This window comes from Lampris incognitus, chromosome 7, assembly GCF_029633865.1.
Source record: "Lampris incognitus isolate fLamInc1 chromosome 7, fLamInc1.hap2, whole genome shotgun sequence".
NCBI classification, from domain to species: Eukaryota; Metazoa; Chordata; class Actinopteri; order Lampriformes; family Lampridae; genus Lampris; species Lampris incognitus.
Window position 1 is genome coordinate 10,264,286 of NC_079217.1, and position 24,833 is coordinate 10,289,118.

Sequence of the window (24,833 nt, forward strand, 5' to 3'; positions counted from 1 at the left end):
CATATTAAATCCTATTGATTTGAGGCAGTTACAGGAAACACGCTGTATTTTTAATATATGCTTCGTTCTTATTTGCTGAATACATAATCATCAAGATCTTAACCCTACCAGCACTCTTCACTGAAAACCACCATAAATGCTTCATTTGAATATAATGTAGCGAGCCTTTGCAAAATGACCCTTTTCTTGCGAAACAGCTCTGGCATTTTTGGTATTGGGCTATACAAATAAAATTGACTTGACTTAAGTACAATATGGGAACGATCCCAAATGTTCTCCAGACATGTCCAAACCAAAAGAAAAAAAAACGGGTTTTATTTATGAGGTAATCGCATAACGTAATTTTGAAAGACACACTGCTTTTTGCATGTTACGCATAAGTAGCAGATGAATCATCACACCCCAGTGCAGTTAGACATTTCTTAATGGACTCACTGAAGCAGTGCCATGAAGCAAGTGAAAGCAAATGGCACCAAGTGTGATTTTGTTACTGTTGATTATTTTTTTTGACAGTATGAGCAGCCGTAGAACAAAGGAGTATGCTGCCACCTGCTGGTGAAGTTTGTCTGCACTTGCACTACTGTACATATTGATCATATAGGACGAGAGCTCATACTCTGTTCTGACAAAAAAAGATTTTATTCTATATGAACATCCGGTTTTGTGTGTATAAAGGCAAAGCAACCGTTTCTCTACGTTTGTGTATCTTGCACTAACCACAGAGGTAGAATGAACCCGGAGTCACGCTTCAGCAGAATATTTAGCTACCATACTGGAAGATTTCAGTGAAAAGGTAGACTGTTAGGAGGAGCAAGGCTATGTCACTGCATAACCCTCGTGTGTTTACCTTTAAACGAACGAGGAAAAACGTGCCATTCAGGTTGGATAAATTAACGTGTTACTAAAGCCTGTTTACTTATTTTATGAGTTTTTAGAAATAGGTTGGCACAACATAGGTAGCTCTCTTCACATCCAAAGAAATCGTGTTAACATTTTGTTTACATACAACCGATTTATTACACCTAATTGACTTTTCTTTTTTAAATTTTGACATTTGCATCCAAACTGAATGGCTTTTAGGATGGAAGTATCGCATATTTTTTGTCTCTGAAATCAAATGTTATGATTATGCATCCTCTATTGCCGTCAGTTGATTCCACTAAACCATGTTTAGCTTATGACATCAATCGACTGTTCGAGTTTAACGTGCATTTTGAAAAACAATCAAACACAGACCTTTGTATATTTAAAAAAATACACACACAGAGACGAGATGGGAAAAAAGGGTGCAGATGAGAAAATAAACCCCGACAAAACAATCAACACAACAGGGGAAAAAAATCAGGACGCCATGGTCTCGCATACAAGAAAGTAAAAAGATAACAAAGAGAAGTACGCAAACAAGAAATTAAATGAGCAACTTGAAACGGTCTTTATAAAGACAACTTTCTGCAGAGAAACAAGACATGACTCTAAAACCATTTGCGCGAAATTCAGTTTCTCTGACACGGTTAACCGGAAACGCTTGAAAAAGTTAACCGGAAACGCGTTCTTTTTTCCTACAGGAAACGCATTCAGCGCCGCCGGAAATGAAATATTCCGTAACGCTGCGTCTTGCTGAACGTGCCCTCTGACGGTGACGCTCTGGTGACGTAGGGACGTACGAACAACAAACAGTCGTTGGACTTCCAGCTAGGGGGGGTTAGCCGCTAGCGCCAGGTAACGTCGGGCTAAACAGCGCCAGGTTCACCGGGGATACTGGTCACGCGAGAGAAACCTTTGCGTCGGAATATGTTTTTTTTTGTCTTTGTTTGAAACAACCCCCATTAAGCATCGCTAACGCTCGGCGGTCGTCTCGGGTTTTTTTCTTCGCCACCGAACCGTAGCGCTAACGTTAGCCACCAGAACCTGCCCCGTGCTGGGACTATGACGCCTGTTTTTTTCCGTCGCCCCTAGACGATGGTTGTGATGCTGCACGACACGGGGCGACGCAAGAGCGACGAAGCGGTCGTCTTTCTGTCTCCGAAGAAGAATGGACGTTGTGGCGGCGGGGGGCGCCGTTCCGAAGTAGGCATGCAACCCTACGTAGGCCTAGATGTCATTGCCGGGCGACAACTTTAGCAAGCTAGCTAGTTCGCGCAAGTTGACGCAAATGACATGGTCTAGTCTTAGGCTCCCTCACTTTCGCCGGCGCAATGGAGGTACCCTGAGGGTCATCCCGGTGTCTTTTAAAAACGCTGGCGATGCTCTGACGATCAGACAGCCGATTTTTCTCCTCCGCTTACCGCCAGCAGTGGCAGAATTGTCCTTTTGACGACAGGTAATATTGGAATAATTTGTGTGGGGGTGGGGGGGGCGGCTCTGGCTGGTGCAATAGCTTGTTACACGAGTTGGCTCACATAGTGTTCCGAACAGTAGTTTGAGTTCACAGTCGTATCGGTCGTTTCTTGTAATGTTTCCGGTGCGACTCCGTAGTTGACGATAGAGCAACACCGAGAAAACACGCAAAGCTGTCAGGATAGAAACCCTCTCTGAAAGCCCTCTTATGTACTGTGATATTGAGAGGTAGTCCTCGTCAGAGCGGTATCAGGGCAGAAGCACGCCGTACTACGCTTGTGGTCAGAAATTGCCATCAGCGGGCCAGACTTGCTTATCCCTGTGAATTGCCTTGCGGTTGCTTTTTAAATGAATATTCAGTCTGCCTGACACTACAGTTGAACATTCAGTTGTGCTGGAAATGAAAATATGAATATCGAGGAGCAATCTCTAGATTTGTGCAATGTCAAGACAAAGAGCAGTGTGGATGATGATCCAAACACAAACACCGAGGGGGTCATACCCTGCATCACAGAACTGATGATGGATGGTGATGTTGGCAAGCCCCCTGATACATATTTGCTGCCCCGGGTCACTGAAGCTGAGGAGGACAATCACCAGGCACAAGAGGTCAATGGTAATAACAGCAGTGTTCAAGACGTACATACGAGGGTGAAACCCGCTGAACTGAACAAAGGGGACATCCAGGTGGAGTGTATCAAGGAAGATAAGGACACTAGCACGGCAAAGGTTGTCATGGGGGAAGGGGACGACGGCGGGGATATGGACATAGGTGTGGATCTGAGTCTGAATGAGTGTGGGGTGCTGGAGGCTGAACCAACAACCAACCTCGGCCCTTCTCTGTCTGGAAAGAGATCAGCCTCTCTTTGTACCAAGTCAGAGCTTGCAGTCCAGGATGTCAACACTGATGGAGAGAAAGGGCCGTCAGACACAAACCACCAGAGTACCATAGCAGATCCTGTCCAAGACCAAGTCCTGCTGTCCGCCAACTTGGAGGAGAAACATAAACCAGGTGGCAAAAGAGTGACTTTCCCCTCAGATGAGGATATAGTCTCTGGAGCTGTGGAGCCCAAGGACCCCTGGAGACATGGTAATGCCATTTATGTCTTTGTTCTATTGTATAAATGAGAATGTCCATTTTTTTGGCCCAAACATTGATGTTTTTGTCACAAGCATTGTCAGATTAGGTAAGTTTAAAAAATGTCATTCCACATTTGTTGGGCAGTCTTTGAGAACCAGGGGAGAGTGAAATTTCGGCTTAGAAACGTGAGAAGTGTATTGATGTACTAGTTTTTCAGTGGAATTCTTTACTGTATTGTTTTGCCCTTAAGGCACCTCAGGGTATCCCTGGCTGCCAGAACTTCCTATCTTAAATCTCATGACAAATGATAATCTTTTTTGTCTTCAGGCAGCACCTTTACCGTATATTATTTTCCTTGGGGGGGGGGGGGTCAACTCACGTAGGTGTAACTATGAAGAGAGTTTTTTTCCTTTTGTTTTCTCTAAATGTAGGCCCAGGCCTATGCTGAGCGCTTCATAGTAAGTAGATCCAGCCACTCCTTGAGGTGTGCCATTTTAGTACGTTAGAGTCCTGTTTGTTCAGTAAAATGCTCTTGCAGAAAGCTAATACAATATATAGCACTGCCCTTGCTATACTGAAATTTGGTATCTGCCTTTAACATTGATTCAGTTTGATGATGACGACATATACTTCTTTTTTCTCTTAATGAATTATGTAAAGAAAATGCAACCTATCACAGTTTTTGTGACCTCTTAAAAGTGGATTATGTAGATAGCAGACTATCTGGACCAGGGTGATCAAAACCTGCTTTTTGTTTCCAATGCTTTTGTTTATAGTCGTGTTTAGCTAAGCCCAAAAGCCTTAGCTTCTTGTGTAACCAATGAGGCTTTAAGGTTAAAACAAGCATTTGAATTAGACTTTCCTTGTTATATAAAACCCCAAATGTAGGGGGCTCCAAGGCAAGGGTGACTGAGACAGGATGACCACATGGGGGATGGGGGATAAGGAGACGCAGACAAAGCAGCAAGGTTAATATGCATGTGTAATCCAGCCTCATGTTCAGTTAAGTATAGATTCTGGAAGTTCGCTTTTACTTGGTAGAATTCATGTCATTGTTCTTATCATATTATGCACCTCACAAAGTATGAAACAGATTCGTCAGCATGGACATATCCCAGTACAGATCTCCTTGCTACTTGACACAAAATAGTCTTACGCTGTTACTGATGAGCCTAATTTATCAATCAGGATACATATGTTTTTCCATTGCAAATTGTTCACAAGATAGTGAAAGTGACAGGAAATGTGGGCGAGACAAGGGTATGACATGCAACAAGGGTCACCAGCTGGAATTGAAACGGAGGCTACGGAGACACTAGAAATTTGGTATTTATGAAAACTTCCTTTTTGCTCTCGCTTCCTTCTTATTGGTTGGTGGAACCAAAAGCTGCATTGATGAGATGTGTGCACTTCAGCAAAAGTTGAAATTGTTTCAACTTTGGAATGAGGTGGAGCACTCACGGTGTAGGTTTTAAAAAGAGGTCAGATCACTGCATTGGGTCAAAAGAGCTCAAAGTGCAACCTTTCTGTAGAAAAAAATACTAATGTACAGGATGTGTTTTTTGACAGGGTCCAGTGGACACATGGCCTAAATCCACTGAAGGCAAATTCCCCAAGTCCTTGCTTGCTTGGACTCAAACAGTCGTGCTTTGCATCTGTTACACTGTGTGCACTTATATTTTGTTAAGGATAAAGTTATCCCAGAAGCCAACAATGCCAACCCTCAAACGGGGGCACCAGAAGATGTGGGTGCAACACGGTTATCAAATCAGTCTCATAAAATCACTCTCCTGTGATGGACTGACAGCCTGTCCAGGGTGTCTCCCTGCCTGCCGCCCAGTGACTGCTGGGATAGGTTCCAGCATCCCGCGACCCCAATTGGGACAAGCGGCTTTGGGAATGGATGGATGGATAGATAAAGTTTGCCTTGTAAGTCCATTCAGTATTTGGCTTTTTCTATTGATGCCATTTGAAACTTTATAACCAAATGTCATTGGACCAACACAAAGATCCATTACTTTTCCTGTGCACATCCAACTTCTTTCAGAACTTGCATTCTCAGCTACTGCCAGGTTCAAAGGAGAGATAAGCATACCTGCAAACTTGTCGCCTTCTGTCGACAATGAATGATGATGACTTATTTCGACGATTTATTTCGAACATGTAAATAAGCAGGATATAACATACAGATAAGCCATTGCCAATAACCTGAAGTGATCAACAAATCCACAGATCAAACTCGGTGAACAAATCTCCGTATGCATCAGATTATTTGTTACATGTTGAAAAAGGAGTAGGAGGAAGAATACACTTTTTTTTCCTACCCCTTCTCACCTACTCTTGAGTTAATTCAGCTACTATACATTTCAAACTCGATTCCCCCTGTACTGTATAGTTCAAATTCAATGCAAGTGGTGCTGCACAATACAAACCATTTTTGGTGTCAACCAGGTCATTCACATGAATTGTGTTGATCCGAAGAATTTAAAAAAATTGGGGGGGGGGGCTGAGTGAGTGAGGAGAGAATGACTGTGATTGCCGATTGCGCATTATATCTGTGTTTGCTATGAGATTGTCCTTCCCGGTGATCCAGGCTAGCATCAATCTTATTGGATTGTCCAGTCAGTAGTGTAGTTTAAAGCCCAATTTATGCTCCGAATGTCGGCTAGCAGACAAATGTCTCCCGGCAGACAAAAAAGTGTCTCTCGAGTTGTTGCTTTTATGCTTGTCGCAATGTCGCTGACTGTCTCCTGGTATCTATGGAAACGTTTCGCGTCTCGCGCTGTGTTGTAAACAGTAGCGAGTGTTCTTTTTATGAATGAGCGCACGTAATGTAAACAACGCTCTCAAGCAAAACCATGGCAACGCTCGGACACTTCGTCCCTTCAATCCAACTATCCAATCACAGCTAAGGGACATAATGTGCGCGAGCCTGCAACATAAGAAAATGTGTCGTGTACGCGACAGCCCTGGGAGACACAAAAAGTGTCTCTCATGACGTCAAAATTGTCGAGAGACATCTGTCTGCTAGCCGACATTTGGAGTATAAATTGGGCCTTAAGTCATTTCTGTGGCATTTCTATGGGCCAATCAAAATTTGTATCTTGTTTTACGTGACATCTGCTTGAAGACACCCTCTACCTTCGACCTTGGCAAATGTCTACCAGAACTCGAGGTAAGCATTTAGCTTTGTAGCAAACATTAACGTGCATTGTGACTCTTGTCATGTTTGGGCTTATCATGTTTGGAGGCTGTACAGTGCGGCACTTTTATTTGCTCAGGCTAAAGTGAATTACACAAGAATGATTGTCCGTGGAATGAGAGAGTTTGCCATGAGTCAAGTTTGATCACCTGCAGCCTGAGCAAATAAAGTGCCGATAACAGAACAGTAGCCACGGTCTTACAGAACAATTCCACTTAAATAATGTCGAGCGTTTAAAGCCACCTTCCTTCACGAAGCAACGCAAACGTGCATGCGAAACGCTTCTGCAGGGGAAGAGACTTAAACAAGCACAAAACTGCCCAGACCCACAGTGCACCTGTACTGCACATGTAAATACAGCAAGGCAGTGTTCAATGGGAAAAGGGGGGACAGCAGATGTCCCTCTCAGGTCGTCTGTGAGCGAGTGACCACAATTTGCCACGCATAGCCCACGGCAGTAGTTGCAGTGCATGCGCATCCTACTAACTGTTCCTACTCAACGTCCCTCTGAGGTCATACATGAGCGAGTGCGTGGGTGACCACAAGTTGCCATGCATAGCCCGCAGCGGCAGTTGCGCGTGTGAGCCGTGATAAAAATAAAAATATGGCGTGTGTTATCCCTCTTCTTCCCCTCTCTCGCCTGTAGTTATACATTGTGGTTAAAATAATAGAAAGTCAATAAAACCTAACTGATTATCAGAACAAGATTTCTTGTTGTATTCTACAAAAGGCTTCACTTGTGGATTAAAATCACTGAAATTTTCTTCTAGGGGAGAATGGCCCCGGAGCCCCTACCTGATTTTAGTTTCGTAACTTGTTACGTTTTTCACTACTGTAGTGGTGCCTATGGGCCGTACACTCCCTAATGTGCTAAATGCTATCAGAAGGCTCTTTCTGAATATATAATTTACCTCTGTTATAAAAAGAAACATACTGCTATGAAACAGGGCTATTTAACCTTTCTGGCCTCGTCTGGCACCATCGGTGCCACAGATTGCACTCATATGTAATTAGAGGTCCATCAACTGATATTTTCCCTATTTGAATAGGAAGTTCAAGTTGCTTTTTTTTTTAGGTTAAACCATTTTATTTTTCCCTCAACAACATTTTGTTGTATTGAGAACAGTGCATTAAGCTTCATTATTATTTCTCTCCAGTTTTTTTTTTTTTTTTGACTGGCAAGGTAATCGAACTGCTGGGGAATAAAATTAGTTTTGTGTCTTGTGATTGTACAAAGTTCAACACAACAGCAGTTCTGAATCTGAAAATTTCTTATTTTTCTGGCTTGTCTGTCATTCAACTTTTCTGTCAGATTAAAAGCCATCTGTCTTCCCCCATTTTGGGCATTAACTACTGGCAAAAAATGTATAACATGAACATGCTTTTCAGTTACAACTGACTGTATTAATCAGCATACATGAATAGGAATGATATATGAAATCCTGAAAGGTTTTATAAATTTGGAAAGAAAATGTTGTTTGAATAAATGTAAAGAAAACGTACACACATTTCAGCCAACAGATTGATAAGTGAGGCCCAATAAACCTGCAGAAATAAAGCCAGCAGGGAGTTCAAAGTCTGTATCGGTTTAACCTTATCCCTAAAGCCCTACAAACTCAAGAGTTTTAAAATACTGATGCAGAGATCCTGCCACAATAAGATTGTAACCCTATTTTGGTAGTTGGTTACAAAATGTTGAGTTACATAATATGGCTAGTATTTATTGCGCACAAAATTTAGCAAATATTCGTAATCTATACTCAAAGCAATACTTGTAATGCTAAGTGCCTGCAGTACAATCTAGCTATTCTTTTAGTAGATGGATATCAAACAATGAAATTCTGAAATGTAGCTAGCCAGTCTTAGAATTAAAGGCAAGGCCAGCCAGAGAGAGACTGATACGATAGGAACAAGGTAGTCTTTGGCTGGACTGGCTTGCAGGGACAGCCCCACAACCATGAACGTCTGTGACTGACCATGTTAGAGTGACTGAGTTATCATGTTAGACACGATTGGACCACTGGATCAGGTGAACAATGATATCACTGAAGTTACACGATTGGTCAGCTGACCAACAACATCACTGGCAAACACAGAAGTGGGCGTTTTCCCTATTGGCCGTTGCTCTTTCAAAATGAATCGGCGCAGCGGTTCCAGCTCATTCCACATTTGTCACACGCTAACAAACGGAATATATTGCTGCTCATTGATACTACCATTTACTATTACCGAGTGTCATTTGCTTCATTAAAAGTTCTCTTTCAAATCAAACATCTGGTTACGCACGGTAACAGTCCATCATAGAGCAGAGTAGGAGGGAAAACAGCTCTCCATGAGGCGAGAGGCACACAGTTAAAGTAACCCAAATAACAATTACTCTGACAAAACGCTCAATACAGAGTGAGTCTTAGAAAAACAAGAGACATCCGCAGACAGAAACAGATGAAAGAGCAGGGGGAGTTAATAGATAATTAGAATAGTTATAGTTACAATTAAATTAAGTTCTCGTTCAAATCAATTATCCCAAGATCTGAGTGGAAATTAAAAGTTAATTAAAACTTAAAAGGCATTCAAGTATTTATACATTGACAGTTCAGTTGGAAAGTATTGTTGTTGCAACGGGAGTTATGCCTTTTTATATTTACTCGAACGTAGTTTAACTATGTCATGTGATATGCTACGTCAGTACACTTTAACAACAAATATTACTGAGACCATCCATCCATCCATCCATCTATCCATTATCTGAACCGCTTATCCTGCTCTCAGGGTCGCGGGGATGCTGGAGCCTACGTATTTCCAGCAGTCGTTGGGCGGCAGGCGGGGAGACACCCTGGACAGGCCGCCAGGCCATCACAGGGCCGACACGCACATTCATACCTCAGGACTGAGACCACTACAGAAAATTGCAGATGAACATTTAGTATCCAGGAATTCACATTATAGTCAGTATTACTGACTATCCCTCTAACTAATCAGCCACAGTTGTGAAAATTGACCACACGGTCCAGCCATATACTAGGTTTTTACCTAGTCATGTTATTCAGTTGTTGCTCTGCCTGACTGTGGCAGTGACAGTCTTTAAGCAAGCATGTCAGTTCATTTTTTCTACTCGTCTTTGTATTTTTTTCTTTACCTGTTATTGCAGAAGACTAAAACCTGACTGTTACAATTCGCCATACTGACTAAAATATAAAGGTCCCATCAGATGGCGTTTGGCGCACCGCAAACTTGTGTGATTTGACGTATAGCCGTTATGTTGCAGGTAATTTTCCAGCTTTAGGAAAGCTAAAGTATTACACATAGAACCTTTAACATATTTCATAGAGTTGTAGTTTTAATACTCTTTAGATGCATACTATACACATGCAAGAAAACGAACTGTTTTTTTAAACAGGGGTGTCAAACAATGTGGAGTAGAGGGCCAATCACTACACCAGCTTATTTCATCGATGAGCCTCTCCCTCATGCTAAAGTTGTGATAATCAGTGAAATCAGCTGGTGTTGTGGTCAGTTAGAATGGAAACCTGCACCCTCTTGGCCCTCCATGGCAAATAGTTTTAAACCTCTGATTTACAATGTAGTCACGCAATAACCACACACCAGGGACTCGATGTTCCAGAGGTCCAACTAATTGCCATGGTTAAATGGTAGTCAATGTCTGGAATATCAATCACAAAGTGTATTATAGCGTTCTCCGGAAGGCTGAGATGTGACCACTTAATCTTTGTTAGGACTACTCTGTGTCAGTCTGGTGGATTAGGAAAATGGAATCAACTAGATAAGCAAAACAAAAACATATTGATCCAGACTGCCTCTTCAAGAGCGTTTGTTAGTATGAAATAGACAGCTACATAATCTTAAAATGGAGGCTTGTGGATGATGAGAGATGACCCCAAATTGCAGAAAAGAGAAAAAAAAATGTCAAAGGGTAATGCATGACAAAGTGGATAGTGCTGAAATAGTGTCATGTAGCATTCTTATAATCTCCACAAGCCGAGAGTGCCTCCTCTATAAATATATCCTTCTGTTAGCGCTCTGTGTTGATGCATAAACATAGGGAAGAGCAGTTTAATGTTGTGTTCACAAACAAGTTGAGCTGAATTCTAGGTCTTAAACGATTTTCAAGATAATTCTAGTTGTCTGATTTATCTTCTATGATAATTATTGTAGCAAATAAGGCTAATTACCTCCGTTGTTCCTTGTGAACCTGCCGCAGTGGTGTAGTGAGACCTGTAATCTTTCTGGTCTCATTGTTTGTGTGCATTCTGGTCTGACAGGATGACAAGAATATGAGGAATACACGATGCCCATTGTGACTGATCTCCTCAAAATCCACCAGAATTGTTCCAGTCTTGTAGTGTGTGTGTGACTAGTATGATGGAAAAACCTTCTGAAATAACCCCAAGCTGTTTAGTTTTCTGGCTGGCTTTGCCTGTCTGGCCGTGGGACATGCTCACTGTTGGACAAGGCTGTCTATGTGTGGTTTTTGCACAGCGGCTGAGACAAAGCCCAGGAAATTAAATGTATCTGAATTCTTGCCCCCAGTGCCATTCGTGCCTCATGTACAGTGACTACTGTGTCATAATAGGTCCCTGATCAACAAACTCTTCATCTACTGAGCTAGTATCAGGATCTCCAAATGTCCCCCTACCAGTGGTGGTTGGCCAGTACAGGGCACTGGGGCACTGCCCCCTTCAAACATCAAGAGATGAAAATCTACTTAAACATGTTAAATATAATTTAGTCGTATAATGCAAATAATTATGAAATAAAAGTGATTTTCAGTCTGTGAGCGCCTGTCAGCAGCCATTAAAAATTGGTTCCAAATAGTATTTCTGTCTGAATACATATACTTCCTGGGTGAGGGGCGCCGGCCAAACGATACCTTATGTAAGCCCTCAAACTTTTGACGAGCAGATGACCTAACTGATTGGTTTCTTCAGATTTTCCATGGGCGCAGTTCTGTGCGCCCCAGACACTCCCACTTTTATTGCCAGCGAATTGGTATTGTTTGAATGTTTTTTGATTAAATGTGATTGGGCAATTCTCGTGGCTGTCAATCATGTTCACACTCACCACCACGCCTCGTCTCGGCTGTCAATCATCCACTGTCTACGAACCCTGATAAAATGTATAGGCTACATTGTCCTTCTTAATAACTCTGTGACTGTGTGGGGTTTTTTTTTTAGCTCCAGCTGCCATTGTCCCCCACCCATGAGGCAGACCAGAGTGTAGGGCTGTCCCTGAACCCATAAATGGTTCACATCAAGTGTATTGATATCCCAGTGTGATGCACCATTGTAAAAGCAGAGAGATATTTGCTGCAGGGGATCCTTAATTCATGCAGCTGTTTTCACATCTTAAACTAAGAAGCTATGGTTTAATTTACATTGCCCAAATAATTGACATTTATAGGAAAATACATGGGGGGGAAATGAGGGAGTAGACTAACTGGAACAACAGAAATAGATAGGGCTGTCATGTTTCTGTTGTTTTTCCTTGCTACTCTTGAATAACAATGGTCCCACTCAAGTGAAAGTTCAGATTTAGCATCTTGGATTAAATCAAAGAAAGTTGAATCAGTTCATTTGGACACTACCTTTATTGAGAGAGAAACGTTTCATCACTCATCTAAGTGACCTCGTCAGTCTCAGCTGACTGCAGGTATCCCCAACCTCATAAACAATACAATGGCATAATGACGGAAAACGATCGGTTTCATATGCAAATTGCCATGAGCATTAACTAGAGTTTCAATGGCCATGCACAGAGGATTGGGAAGTGGTTGCAATCACAGCATTGTAAGATGGTGACAGATGTACTCTTAGCCCCCCCAGTTCAGGCATGGTTGTTCCCTCTTCACATCGATGGCCTCTTTGACTCCCCGTTCAAACCAGCGTTCCTCCATATAATAATAATAATAATCATTACATTTATGTAGCACTTTTCTAGACACCCAAAGCACTTATCAAGGATGTGCACATCCTTGAAAGAGTTGCCACTGGCCTGTAGAAGGGTGTAGATTGCGGAGTCCTGGCCTGACGCGTTAGCTCTTCTGTGTTGTGCCATCCTCTTGGCCAGCATCTGTTTGGTTTCCTCGGTGTATTGTACAAGTCACGGCAATCCTGCTGGCACTTAACAGCATACTCTATATGTGTGTTTATATTGTGTACGCTGTTAAGGATGAGGGTGTGCACATCCTTGATAGGGAGGAACACTGGTTTGAATGGGGAGTTAAAGAGGTGGTCAAATGGTACTATCAAAAGAATCGAATCCAAGTAGAACCCAGCCCAATGTATTTATTACACACAGTACTGGCAAAAAATAAGTCTATCAAGTACCCTAAAAGTATAAAAGTGAGTAAAAAGTTAAAAGGCATTCAAGTATTTATACATTGACAGTTCATATTTATAATCCAGGTACAAAATGAAGATCAGAATACAGAAACCTACAGTTATTTATTCCAGGAACATTTTGTATGAAATTAGAAAAATAAAAGACCGAAGTTGATCTAAGTAGTCCAGTTCGCATGAGCTTCTAAACCAGTGGGACTAGAAAGATCAGCAGCTTACTTGGATTATACAAATCCACACCAACTTGAAGACCTGAAGTGAATAGCGAATCATGGGATGTTTTCCATCAACTCACCTCATGATTCCCATGGCTATGCAAGTAGTCCACAATAGAGTGATTAACCACAACAGCTCTTATTAGAAATCCACTTAGTTCCATGAGACTGATTGGTTTGTCTTGATGTGGCCATTCCCAAAACATTTGCCTCGTAAGAACTAAGAGCAATCCTTCTACATTGTCATTATGCATGAAGCAATGTTAAAGGGACAAAAGAGAGTTTGTCTAATAAATACTTATTGATCCAAACATTGCAAGTTTGAGCAATTGTGATTCATTCACTGTGGTGGACTTGATGGTGGTTAACCTGATTAGTCCAAAAGTCCATTGCACAGAAAGCCTTCCAAGGCAGTGTTTTAGTTCAAATCATGAATGCTCCTCAACCACTTTGTGAGGCACAATTATCAATATACAAGACAAGACCTCTTCTGCTGTATCACAGATCTGCCTCAGGATTTATCAAGTATGGGCCACAGGGGACTTGCAGTATCTCCGTGGGTATACTGAAGTCTTAAAGCTTACTGTAAAATTCTAGGAAATGTTGTCGGTCTTTCATGACGGGCACAATGGGTTGCTGCAGGTACTGTACTCATGAATGCATGGAGCTGTGGGAAATACAGCATCTGTGTTGCTGTTAAAGGACCGTACTGGCATAATTACAAGTCATTGTCAATTTGCCACATACCCCATATATGTTAGAACTCTTGTGTATTTACATTTTGTTGTTAAAACATGACAGAATTTACCTAAGAAATTGCATCGAGGTTGGTGTTGGCTGATAAACTGCTGGATTTGAACAGGCTCTCATATTGAGAAAACACGGATTTGGAATGCAGAAAACGAAAGGAATTATTTTTCCACACGTATCACAACTCTGCGTAATGGCTCCTTACGGGTATACTTTGATTGATAGCTCGAGAGCAGAACAAAAATGTAGTGGAGGTCAACGGTTGGATGAAAGTTACAACTCAGAAGTTGCCCCGTTTGAGTAGGCTATCAAGTTCGTGTAAGCTGAAATAAAGTTCATTTAAAAAAGTACACACTTATATGGGTTTGTTCTCAGTCTGCTGGATGACAGGGGAGGGCAAATTAGTCAAACTTTTCTTTCATTGGCGTGGAAAAATGGAAACCATGCATTGCATTACTAACATGTAAAACCTGATTCTGTTCCTGTCATCTTCCCGTGGTCAAACAAAAATACCAGTTCTTATGCCGCTACAGCGAAATGTAACACATAATGTGTAAACGTGATACATAACAACCAAAGATTTCTTTTTAAAGAGAAAAATACCAAGTAAAACAATGATACAACAATAAAAGTCTTTGTAACAGAGAACGACCAGTAGAATAAATAAGATGAGGCACCACGGATAAAGCAAACAAAAATGAAGGATTATAGAATGGCCTTATAAGTTTATAGAAAAGATTTAAAAGATGATATCAACTTTGCAAGCCTGAGCTCTACAGGAAAGTAGTTTGAACCGCAAAACTCTGGTCACGCACCTTAAGTCTTTAGCTTTGACAATGGAGCAGCCAAATGTACCAGGCTGTGCACGACCTCTGAAGAGAGCAAGATTTCACAGGTATACCTTTGGGCAAGGTCATGAAAAGCATTAGAAGTCAGTTGATTCAGAATTATCAATTAAATCTTAAAATGAACTTAAAAATTGTAGAGTGGGACGTCCGGGTAGCATAGCAGTCTATTCCATTGCCTACCAACACAGGGATCGCCAGTTTGAATCTCCATGTTACCTCTGGCTTGGTTGGGCGTCCCTACAGACACAATTGGCCGTCTCTGCGGGTGGGAAGCCAGATGTGGGTGTGTGTCCTGGTCGCTGCACTAGCGCCTCCTCTGGTCGGTCGGGACACCTGTTCGGGGGGGGGGGACGACTGGGAGGAATAGCGTGATCCTCCCACGCGCTACATCCCCTTGGTGAAACTCCTCACTGTCAGGTGAAAAGAAGCAGCTGGTGACTTCAATGTACCGGAGGAGGCATGTGGTAGTCTGCAGCCCTCCCTGGATCGGCAGAGGGGGTGGAGCAGTGATAGGGACGGCTCGGACGAGTGGGGTAATTGGACAGGTACAATTGGGGAGAAAAGGGCCCCCCCCCCAAAAAAATAAATTGTAGCGTGAAGTAGATACATTGTCTCTGAGCATCATGTCAAAGTCTTTGCACAATTTTGAACATATTATCGGCTTTCTGCCACTCTGTGGTTAATGAAGGCTAATAAGGTATTGCAGTTGTCTTGGCATGAAGGAACAAAAGCATTTTTTAAGTATTTCTCCGTTGTTCACTTTTAGGGCCGGTTTTCTCTTATGCAGTTTTTATGAGCAGGAAAAACATGACTGAACAGTCTTTTGTCATGTTGCTCAAAGTTAAAACAGGACTCCTAAGTTCTTGGCAATTAGTAAAAAGTTCAATATCCAGTTAACACCCAACCTCCAGATAGTGACTGCTCCATCCGGTTCTTGATACACAACAGCCAGAGGAAGCATGCACATGGAAAATAGAATCTGACCCAAAACTGAGTCTTGTGGTTCAATTAAAAAACAACAGCAAAAGCGTGCCAGTAGAAAATCAAAAGGAGATGTATTATGTCCAAGGGCTGCTAATTGAATACGTCGTCCTGGAGTAAGCATATTGCTGCAGACCTACTTTTCTTTCCCTAAATATCAAATGGAAAAGCGGTAAAATCAAGAATTGTCATTTTGATCTGGGTTTGGAAATGCCACTAACCCGACGTAACGTGCTCTTTCTCGCTTCCTCTCTTGTTCGTTTCTCTGCCGTCTTCCTCCATCTGTTTAGCCATAATGGGCACTTGTTCTTTCCTCTCCCTCCTGGCATGGTCAAATATTACATCACATCCTGAGATTCCTAAACTTCCTAACATGTCGCCTTGCCTTGCTTCCTCTCTTTCCTCCTCTTTTTTTAATTGGATTATGTTTTGCTTTTTGTTTTTCGCCCTCCCTTGTGTCTTTTCTGGGCCTTTCAATATAGGCCCTGCAGAGGAAAACAGGCGACACATAATGTTTGCTCCATCATCATAACGTTGAATTTTACAACCGATATATGACCGGTCAGCTGTTGTTGTGGACGTACTGCTCAGTGTTTTTAAGCCGGCCAGTCAACGTAAGCGTTCTGAAACATCTCTTGTTCATAAGGTCACCACAGGGTTTGCGTTAACCAGGACTTTTTCATCATTTACTGAACTGTGAAAGTGTTGACTGGTAATTCCAGTCGTCATTTTATGGACTCAACATGAGGAATCTGCTTCGTTGGCTTTTTGAGAAAACGGATTATATTCCTGTCAACTACAATGTGGATACACTGGAGTAGTGTGACTCTCGCACAAGGAAATTAATGCACACAAGAAAGGAATTTTACTTTTTACTGAGCAGAATGTTGCTGTAATCTAGCAAGCGTTGTAGTTTTTAATGGCGTGTTTGTAAGAATGCCCTACAAGCAGTGCTAAAGATTGTTTGGTAGTGATGGCTTTGTCGTGCAGACAGCCAGGCTGGATAGCCTACGTGCAGTATGGACTCGTGTCAACAAACTCGAGGCCCACTTGGCAGCAGGCTTTAGTGGCTGAGTGACCTGAGGGTTTTTATGTGTTGTGGCGGTGGACCAAGTTAAAAGCTGATAGGCCTGTAGATCAGGACAAGTCTTTTGTTGGTTTACAGGTTGGTGCAATGAGTACATTTATATATGCCTCTGTGAATAATCTACGTATTTGCTGTGTTCTTTGTGCCATAAAGCATGCTGTTAAGAGGTGTGTGCGTGCATTTGTGTGTATGTGTTGTGTGTGTTAAACCCTGCTTTTAAACTGTGTCCGTCTGAATCTTATAAATATGCGATCGTAGACCTCGGGCCAGTGCACACACAGAGGAGGGGAACCGTTTTGGCAAGTGGACTGAAGTATTCAGTCAATGTAGAAATGAGGCCACTGCCCTCGTGTTCAAGTGGATCCTTGATTATTTCAGAGCAGAGTATAGGACTAAGAACAGGCTCAGGCCATTCAAAACATTTGTCATTACATTTACTCAAGGTCAAAGAACTCACCTAGCTTTCACACCAGTAAGAATTGGTAAACCATTTAAATGATTTTATTGTGCCTGTCGGGGTCGCCATTCATCGCAGAAGATCATTTTTGTGTTATGGCCACAAAGATTGACATTATGCCTTAACTAGACTTTTAAAATAGTGTTGCATCGTGGCTGAAAAGACAAATTTGCCATCTGTGGTAAAAGGTGCCAGCATTTGGCTAATGGCTGGCTTTCCTTGTTTGTTCTCAGGGCTCAGTTTGCATCTGCTGAAGACTTTGTCTGTCCTTGTCAAACAGGAAAATGTTCCCCCACCCCTTCCTTATCAGTTCTGAGGAGGCTGGCACAGGCCAACACTACTCCCCTCATAAATGCCCGCTCATCTATAAATAGAGCATCCACCTGTTTGCCAACGATATCACTCCGCTGCTTTTCTAGAGGCATTGTGTCTTTTGAAGGTACATTATCGTGTATCATGTTTATTTTTTCTTTTAATTATACACCAGTTCAGTTCATCATGTCCAGAGACAGGCTGCTGTTTAGTTATGGCCTGTCTTATACCTTTGCAGGGTTTGGCTGTGAGTGGTTGTCATAGGGTTATATTGTGAGGGGTTTTTAATGCTTCAATATGCTGTTTTGGAGATAATGCTTTTGTTTTGTTTTGCTTTGGGGATGGGGGGAGTTCAAATAAGTGCAACAGAGGAGCAATGAAGGGAATAGCTCTAGTCGAGGGTGGGGGCACTGAGAGCTGGAGAGAGAGAAATGGGTAATTTTTGCAAGTTTTACCTTTAGTCTGTACTTAGATCTTTGAGTTACTTATTGACCACTGCACCGCTAGTTCCAAATGATGTCTGGATATTTGCATAAGTGGAGCTAGTCCACTCATGCTCCACCCACACTTTACTCTGTATTCCCTGCATTTTTCCCACCTGATGACTTGTGCATACTTGCACCTAGAAATTTCATTCAAACTTTTAGGCATTGGGAGAGGTGTGCAATTACCTTTCTCATTTATATTCTATAGTTTTCCCAGAAATTTCAGTTTCAATTCAGATTTTCACACAACTGAAGTTAATAATGGAATGTTTAGCTGCTAGCATATAGGGTTGGGTGGTATGACGGTATATACCATGCAAGATGGGAATTTGTCCACAGGAAGAGATTTAGCTACATTGTTTCCACCGTGGTGGCCTTCCCCTTCAGTATGTCTAACGTTATGTTGCAAATCAATGGGCAGAACTGCTTTACGGCAATATTGGCTTTATGTGAGTTGGGCAGAATTGCTTTATGTGATTTCCATTTGAGAGCAAAATGGGGGAAAGTGAAATTGTAAATGCAGAACAGAACACCCCCCCCCAAAAAAAACAAAAAGATAGCACAAGATGACAGAGAAGAAATGGAATGCCACTTCCACTATGCACTATGTGTTTCATGTTTCAATTCAATTGTCCAATGTATGGCACTTCTCTTACTTTATCTAAGTCAGTATGGCCCTGTGGAAAAAAATAATGCCCAACCCTGCTCTGTATTCGATAATACTTTAAAAATTTTAGGTTTTCTTCTTTCAAAATTTCACGCCATTTTAATCCCTTATACTCTCTAATGCTTTATAAATTGTTATACTCATTTACTTCAGCAAACCTTCAGCTATAAATGTAAGTCATACTTTTTAATGATAACTTCAGTTGCGAATGTCACTTTTCTGTGCGGCTGTTTCAACTCCTTAAGCAACTAGCAGCCTCACATGTTTATGCTAGCTTCATTGTTTTAACATTTTACACTTTCATCTCCGTTGTAATGCTTAAAAAGTTAATGGATTATATTTCCATCTATAAATTTCACTCAATCATACTCTAGCTGTGTATCTCTGTTCTGGGTGGCTGCTTCAATGCCTACAGCTTTAGCAGCCATTCTATTACACACTATGAGCTTCACGGATTCTAACTTGCTTTCTTCTTTTAAAATGTTGCATTACTTTTCTACTATATACTCAACAATGCCTTAAAATGTTTGCTTTAAAGTATACAGCTACTTTACCTGTCTGTATGATCTGATTGGCTGCTTCAGCTTTTTTGGCCTTCGCAGTCATTGTACTGGTTATGTTCTTTTTAACATTTCACACTACTTTTACTTTGTCTTTAAATGTAAATTTCTAGACTTGGCAGCTTCCACATATTCTCATATTGGTACTTAATTCATACTTTAAAATATTCTGCTACTTTGGCTCTGTATTTCAGTGTTCTGTTTGGCTGCTAAAACATACACCTTTAGCTGCTATTCTATTGCAGTCCCAACAGCTTAAAAAAATCGTTGATGTTCTTCATTCAACATTTTGCCCTATGTTATGCTCATCCTCGAAAGTGATATTTATGTAAAAAGTTTAAACAACATATTTTCACTGCTTTCAGCTAGTCCTGCTTCCAGCTAGTTTCTTGGGGAACTGTACTTTTCTAGTTACATTCCTCTAGTTACTTTGTATTTTTTGTCTTAATGGTCCGAAGTCCTGCCTCTTATTGAACTATGTTATTGGTAGCCATTAAATTCACTTCGTCTGGTTCTGACCCTCTGCTACCCTGAAGACCTCTGTAAAACCCATCTGATCAAGGTTGTATAAAGAAGCTAACCTCCAACCGATTCTAGTTTAAAGTCGACATGAAACAGACAATCAAGTTAACATGATTTGCTAAATGTATTTCCATTCTAATCAACAATTGTATAACAAACATGACAAATGTAAACATTTAAAAGAAAAAAAGAAGCCCTGTTATATCTTTCGTGGTAAAGGCACCATCATCTTGCAGTGCTACAACCTGTGACATCATAAAGTTGGTTGGGTTGGCTGAGTTCAACAGATACAATGGTAAAAGATGGAGAAAGTTGGTGATTGAGGAGCCACAGGACAGAAGGAAACAAAAGGGAGGCCTCTATTGTATTGCTTTTGAATGTAAAAATCGGTTTTACACGGTAACAGCCAGGGACAAAACAGTCAATTTTCATAAACTGCCGCTGAAATGCCGAACAGTACTAAGTCATTTCTGTACTGTCAGAATTCTTCATTCTGTCTAGTTGCATATGCATTCAAGCCGATACGGCATGGGAACTGGGTGGAATAATGGTTATTTCAGACAGTGGGTCTCAATGTGCCCCTCATGTGAATAGATAGGCAGACAAGCGCTCTGCAAGTAAATGCCAGGTGCTCTACGCTTGGTAACCATACATAAAGAAGCCGTTTAGGCTTCTGTGCACTATTGTATCCCTGCCGTTAACAACTGTATTTTCTTTATAGGCTATAGCAACATATTAAATTACATCTTCTAGAAATATTGAAAGAAAGAGTCTGCAACTTAATAACATAACTAACTTGCACACGGCAAGGATCAGTCTATTGTCCATTTTGTGTGGTGACACTGCACATCATGTAGAAAAAAGTTCAAGACAATTCAACTCTGGCGGCGGGCGTGTGCATGAGATGACTGCGACAGTTTTAGAGGATTGCACCCGCTTGTCACTCCTCCTCACAGATTGGCTGTGCCTCCCTCATCATCACCGCATGTGGTGATCCCTCTGGACATGGTAATCCAGTCAGGAGGTTTGAGCCAGGCTGTTTTTAAGGCACCTTTTCTAGCCTTTTCCCCAGATGGGGTGAGTAGGGTGGATCCTAAAGAGGACTGCTCAGTTGTGGGTTCAGCTACCATAGGGCTCTTTCTACTTCATTTCAAGACCCCAGCAACTGAATTAGCACCCACCGCCTGATGTGCCGACTCATGACTAGGGGCTTCCAGATCTCACAATCTTGCCCCTGTTGCCACTTGCTGCTCACCATAGGACTTGATCCAGGATATTAGAGTAGATTCCCTTTATGGAGGACGCCTGTGCGTGACTTTGTTTAGCATGGGGAGACTGGTGCACAGACAGCCACCACATGGTCCTTGACAGATCTGGGTCAGGATCCGGTAGCATAGAGTCCAAGATGACTGGGGGCCCATTTCTGCTGCAGCCTTCCTCCGCCTTCCCAGCCATTATGATGCCTCCCTAAAGTCAGCCATCATCCTCCGCCTGTTCCACCGTTGAGGTCTTGGTTGGATTGCTCTTTGTCAGGGACCACCCTCTTGACCTTACCGCCTTGGGTGACATTACCAGGAGCATAGCTCCAGATGGCATTGCTCTCGAGATTTCAGGACCTCGCAAGCTTCTCCACCACGACAAGGTGACAATCCACGGAGAAACTGCGCCTCCCTACCTGCCCGCTCGCCTATCATTAAAAATTAATTGCTAAGGCGTGTCAATTGCTCCGCTTCTGAAAAGAACATAAGTCATGGAGCCGGTGCTTTGGGGTGAAGAGTGGGTCGGCAACACTACCTAATGTCAGTGTGACTGTTACCCACTGTATTGGAGTCCATCTGCTGTCAGTAGGCTGGTCTGAACCATGTATTGCATGGTCACGCATCACCATGGTGCACATATTCAGCATACTATGTCGGGAGGTGGGCGTGTGGCAATGCTTCCACTGAAACACTGGACCTTCCTGTCAATATCGGGTAAGTCAAGGTAGGTGTAACCACCGGCGAATGAACCAATAGCGTTAGCGTTATCCAATAAATAAAACATATACTACATGCTACATGGTGTTGGCTAGAGACAGGAATATGGTGGCATACAGTGTGAAAAATGTTTCCATGTACAGTTTGTTTACATATAATTGTTGTCTGACCGACACCTTTTTGTTTACCCTGCTCCCCCGGCACTAATTACTATACTAACAGGTCTTAGCCTACAATGAAGGTACCTAACTTTAGTTGTTCGCTGACTCACACAGCCGACTAGGTTACATGCTTCTGGTGAACAAGTCAGTGTGATGAAAAACATATCTGAGAGGTCTGACATGACAATACGATGCCACATTAATGCAGTTTGTTTACATCACATTGCACAGCAAGTTGTGTAACCAACGTTTGGGATACCATGGTCAAAACACCGTGTTGTAGACAGTTTGTTGTTGTTGGATATTCAGACATTCAGCTGGGTTCATCGTCAATAACTTTTGAGTGAGATCATCAGTACACAGTGGGCGTATTCTGGAATCTGACAGAATGAAGAATTCTGACAGGATAGAAATGGTTCAGTTCTGTGCTCCATTTGAACGGCAGTTTATGAAAATGGACTGTTTTTGTCCTTGGCTGTAACCCTGTAAAACTCATTTTTACATCCAGGAACAATACAATAGTGGCCTCCCTTTTGTCGTCTTCTGTCCTGTGGCTCCTCACTTTCCAACTTTCACCATCTCTGTCTCTATCATTCACTGTCTCTACCTTTGTATCTGCTGAACTCAGCCAAGTCAACCAACCCCGTGACGTCACAGGTAATAGTACTGCAAGATGCTGATGCCCTTGCCATGAAAGATATAACGGGGGCTTCTTTTTTTCTTTTCTATGCTTACATTTATCATGTTTGTTATATAATTGTTGATTAGAGTGGAAATGCATTTAGTAAATCATGTGAACTTGATTGACTGCTTCATATCCACTTAAAACTTTGGAACATCTCTTTGGAGTAGACAAAAGCTCATCCCTTATGTCTGGGCCGATGTTTTTCTGAATGCCCCCAGTCATCAGAGGCTCTTGGTAGAAGGACATGGGGAGGCTAGAGGTGGATTCAATGTGATCATAGTACCCCTCCACCTGACACAGACCTCACATTCTGGCCAGACAAGCTGCCAGCTGTCATGTGAGAATGATGCTATGGTCATCATCCACTACAGTGTGAAATGGTAGCGATGGGGACTGGGGAATGGGAAAGGCTAGCTATTTTAGGCACTAGCACCTTAATGCTAAGTAGGAGCTGGCCACAGTTTTCTCTGTTATTCCCTACTACTACCCCCACAACTGCTTCCATCCATTCCCGGTGGTTTCCCTAAAGAACTTCCCCTCTCGTGCAATTTATACTGCAGCTAGCGTAATAGCTTGCTGACTGGACATCTAACACTATCACTGTTGTGTCTCCTTAACTGGATCTCGTATCTCATTACAAACCAACACTATAACAGTGGATAAGAACCTTGGCCATACAACTCAGATGTATTCAGGGTTCATATGGTCATGTAAAAACCTGGAAAAGTCAGAAAAAAGAATACCATTTCCTGGCCCTGGAAAAGTTTTGGAAAATTATAAATTTTTAAAAGTCATGGAAATCTAACTAAAACATCAGCTCTGTTAAAGATTGACCAATTAAAAAAAGTAACAGTGAGTGGAACCATTGCAGAGGCGCTTTAAAATTCAAATTCTATGTATGCATGCAACAGTTTGTCTCAAGAGCCTTACATGGTCCCATTAGGTACGCTGTGTCAGTGTATTGACCTAATCAATGACTGAATGCGCCTGAATTTCCCTCAGTTAAAGAAAAAACTGATAACTGTCTTAATTGCCAAAGAAGAAAGGATAAAAGTTAGTATCAGCGATCATCTTGACTCTGTATTTGAAGACTAAAAACTAAGCTGGAAATCTTGGCATAATAATGGACTTGAATCTCAGTTTTAACACACATCAAGTAATGACCAAATTAGCCTGTTGTCGTCTTAAAAATTACAGGACTCGTGTTGACACAAGACTTTAGAAAAACTTACCAACCCATTTATCTCCAGCAGGGCTGCGGCTAATGGTTGTTTTTGATAATCGGCTAATCTGACAATTATCACAACAATTAATTGACTACTCAGTATTTAGCTTGAGACGCTGGTTGTAAAAGGCATGTGCTGTTAATTAATTAACAAAATAATGACAAAGAAGCCCACAGAAATGGAATAAAGCCTAGTGAAGCCCTCCTCCAGCAATGCCAGCAGCAGGGCTTTGCGGATTTATGCTCTCATGATGGTTCATTCCAACAATTCCACGTCCTGTTTTCATGTTATCATAAGTGGGGAAAACATCCCAATGTTGAATCATTTTGGGGAGGGAAGGTGTTGGAATAATGAAAAAATAACCTGCAGCCAAAAAAAACCCTAAAGTATTAATTTCATAATGATATAAATCAGAGGAAGGCAAGCAAATCTTAGTATTTATGAAGCTGCAACCAGCAAATATTTGGTATTTTTTCTTGATGAATGATTCAGATGATTAATTCACTACTAAAATTGTACTCGATTAATTTTCTGAACAGTTTCAGCACTAATGCTGATGTGGCATTGGTCCTGGTGGGCAAACAATCGATATTACTGTAGAGCAGTGTTACAATGTGAAGTTTCTAATACATTAGGCTGCTTGTGTTAGCTTTGGTCCACGGATCCCATTTTTACAAGGGTGGGAATAGGTAACTTCCCCACCCTCAAGTTAACTGAGGTGACTGCACATGAGCATCGATAGCTGCTACACCTTGTCTTGCCCTCCAACATTAAAATGAATTGGAACACTGTTCTACTGTAATATTGTTGCTATTCAACAAAATCGCCACATCATCATCACGTCTCAAATGGATAAAATAAAAACTTATTAATGGAGAAAATTTGTGGATTGCACCTTTAAAGTGTCATCTGGTTACATAACTGT

General features: G+C 41.8%; 1 protein-coding gene across 3 annotated transcripts in view; it reads left to right on the plus strand.

Moving 5' to 3' along the window:
- The first annotated feature begins 1,691 nt into the window (after positions 1–1,691).
- Positions 1,692–24,833, plus strand: part of ppp1r37 (protein phosphatase 1, regulatory subunit 37) — a 78,228-nt gene continuing 55,086 nt past the window's right edge. For all 3 annotated transcript variants that reach the window (XM_056283734.1, XM_056283735.1, XM_056283736.1), the window contains exon 1: positions 1,692–3,427. In XM_056283734.1, coding sequence (XP_056139709.1) covers positions 2,746–3,427 — 682 coding nt within the window. In that variant the 5' untranslated portion in view covers positions 1,692–2,745. The remainder of the gene's footprint in view (positions 3,428–24,833) is intronic.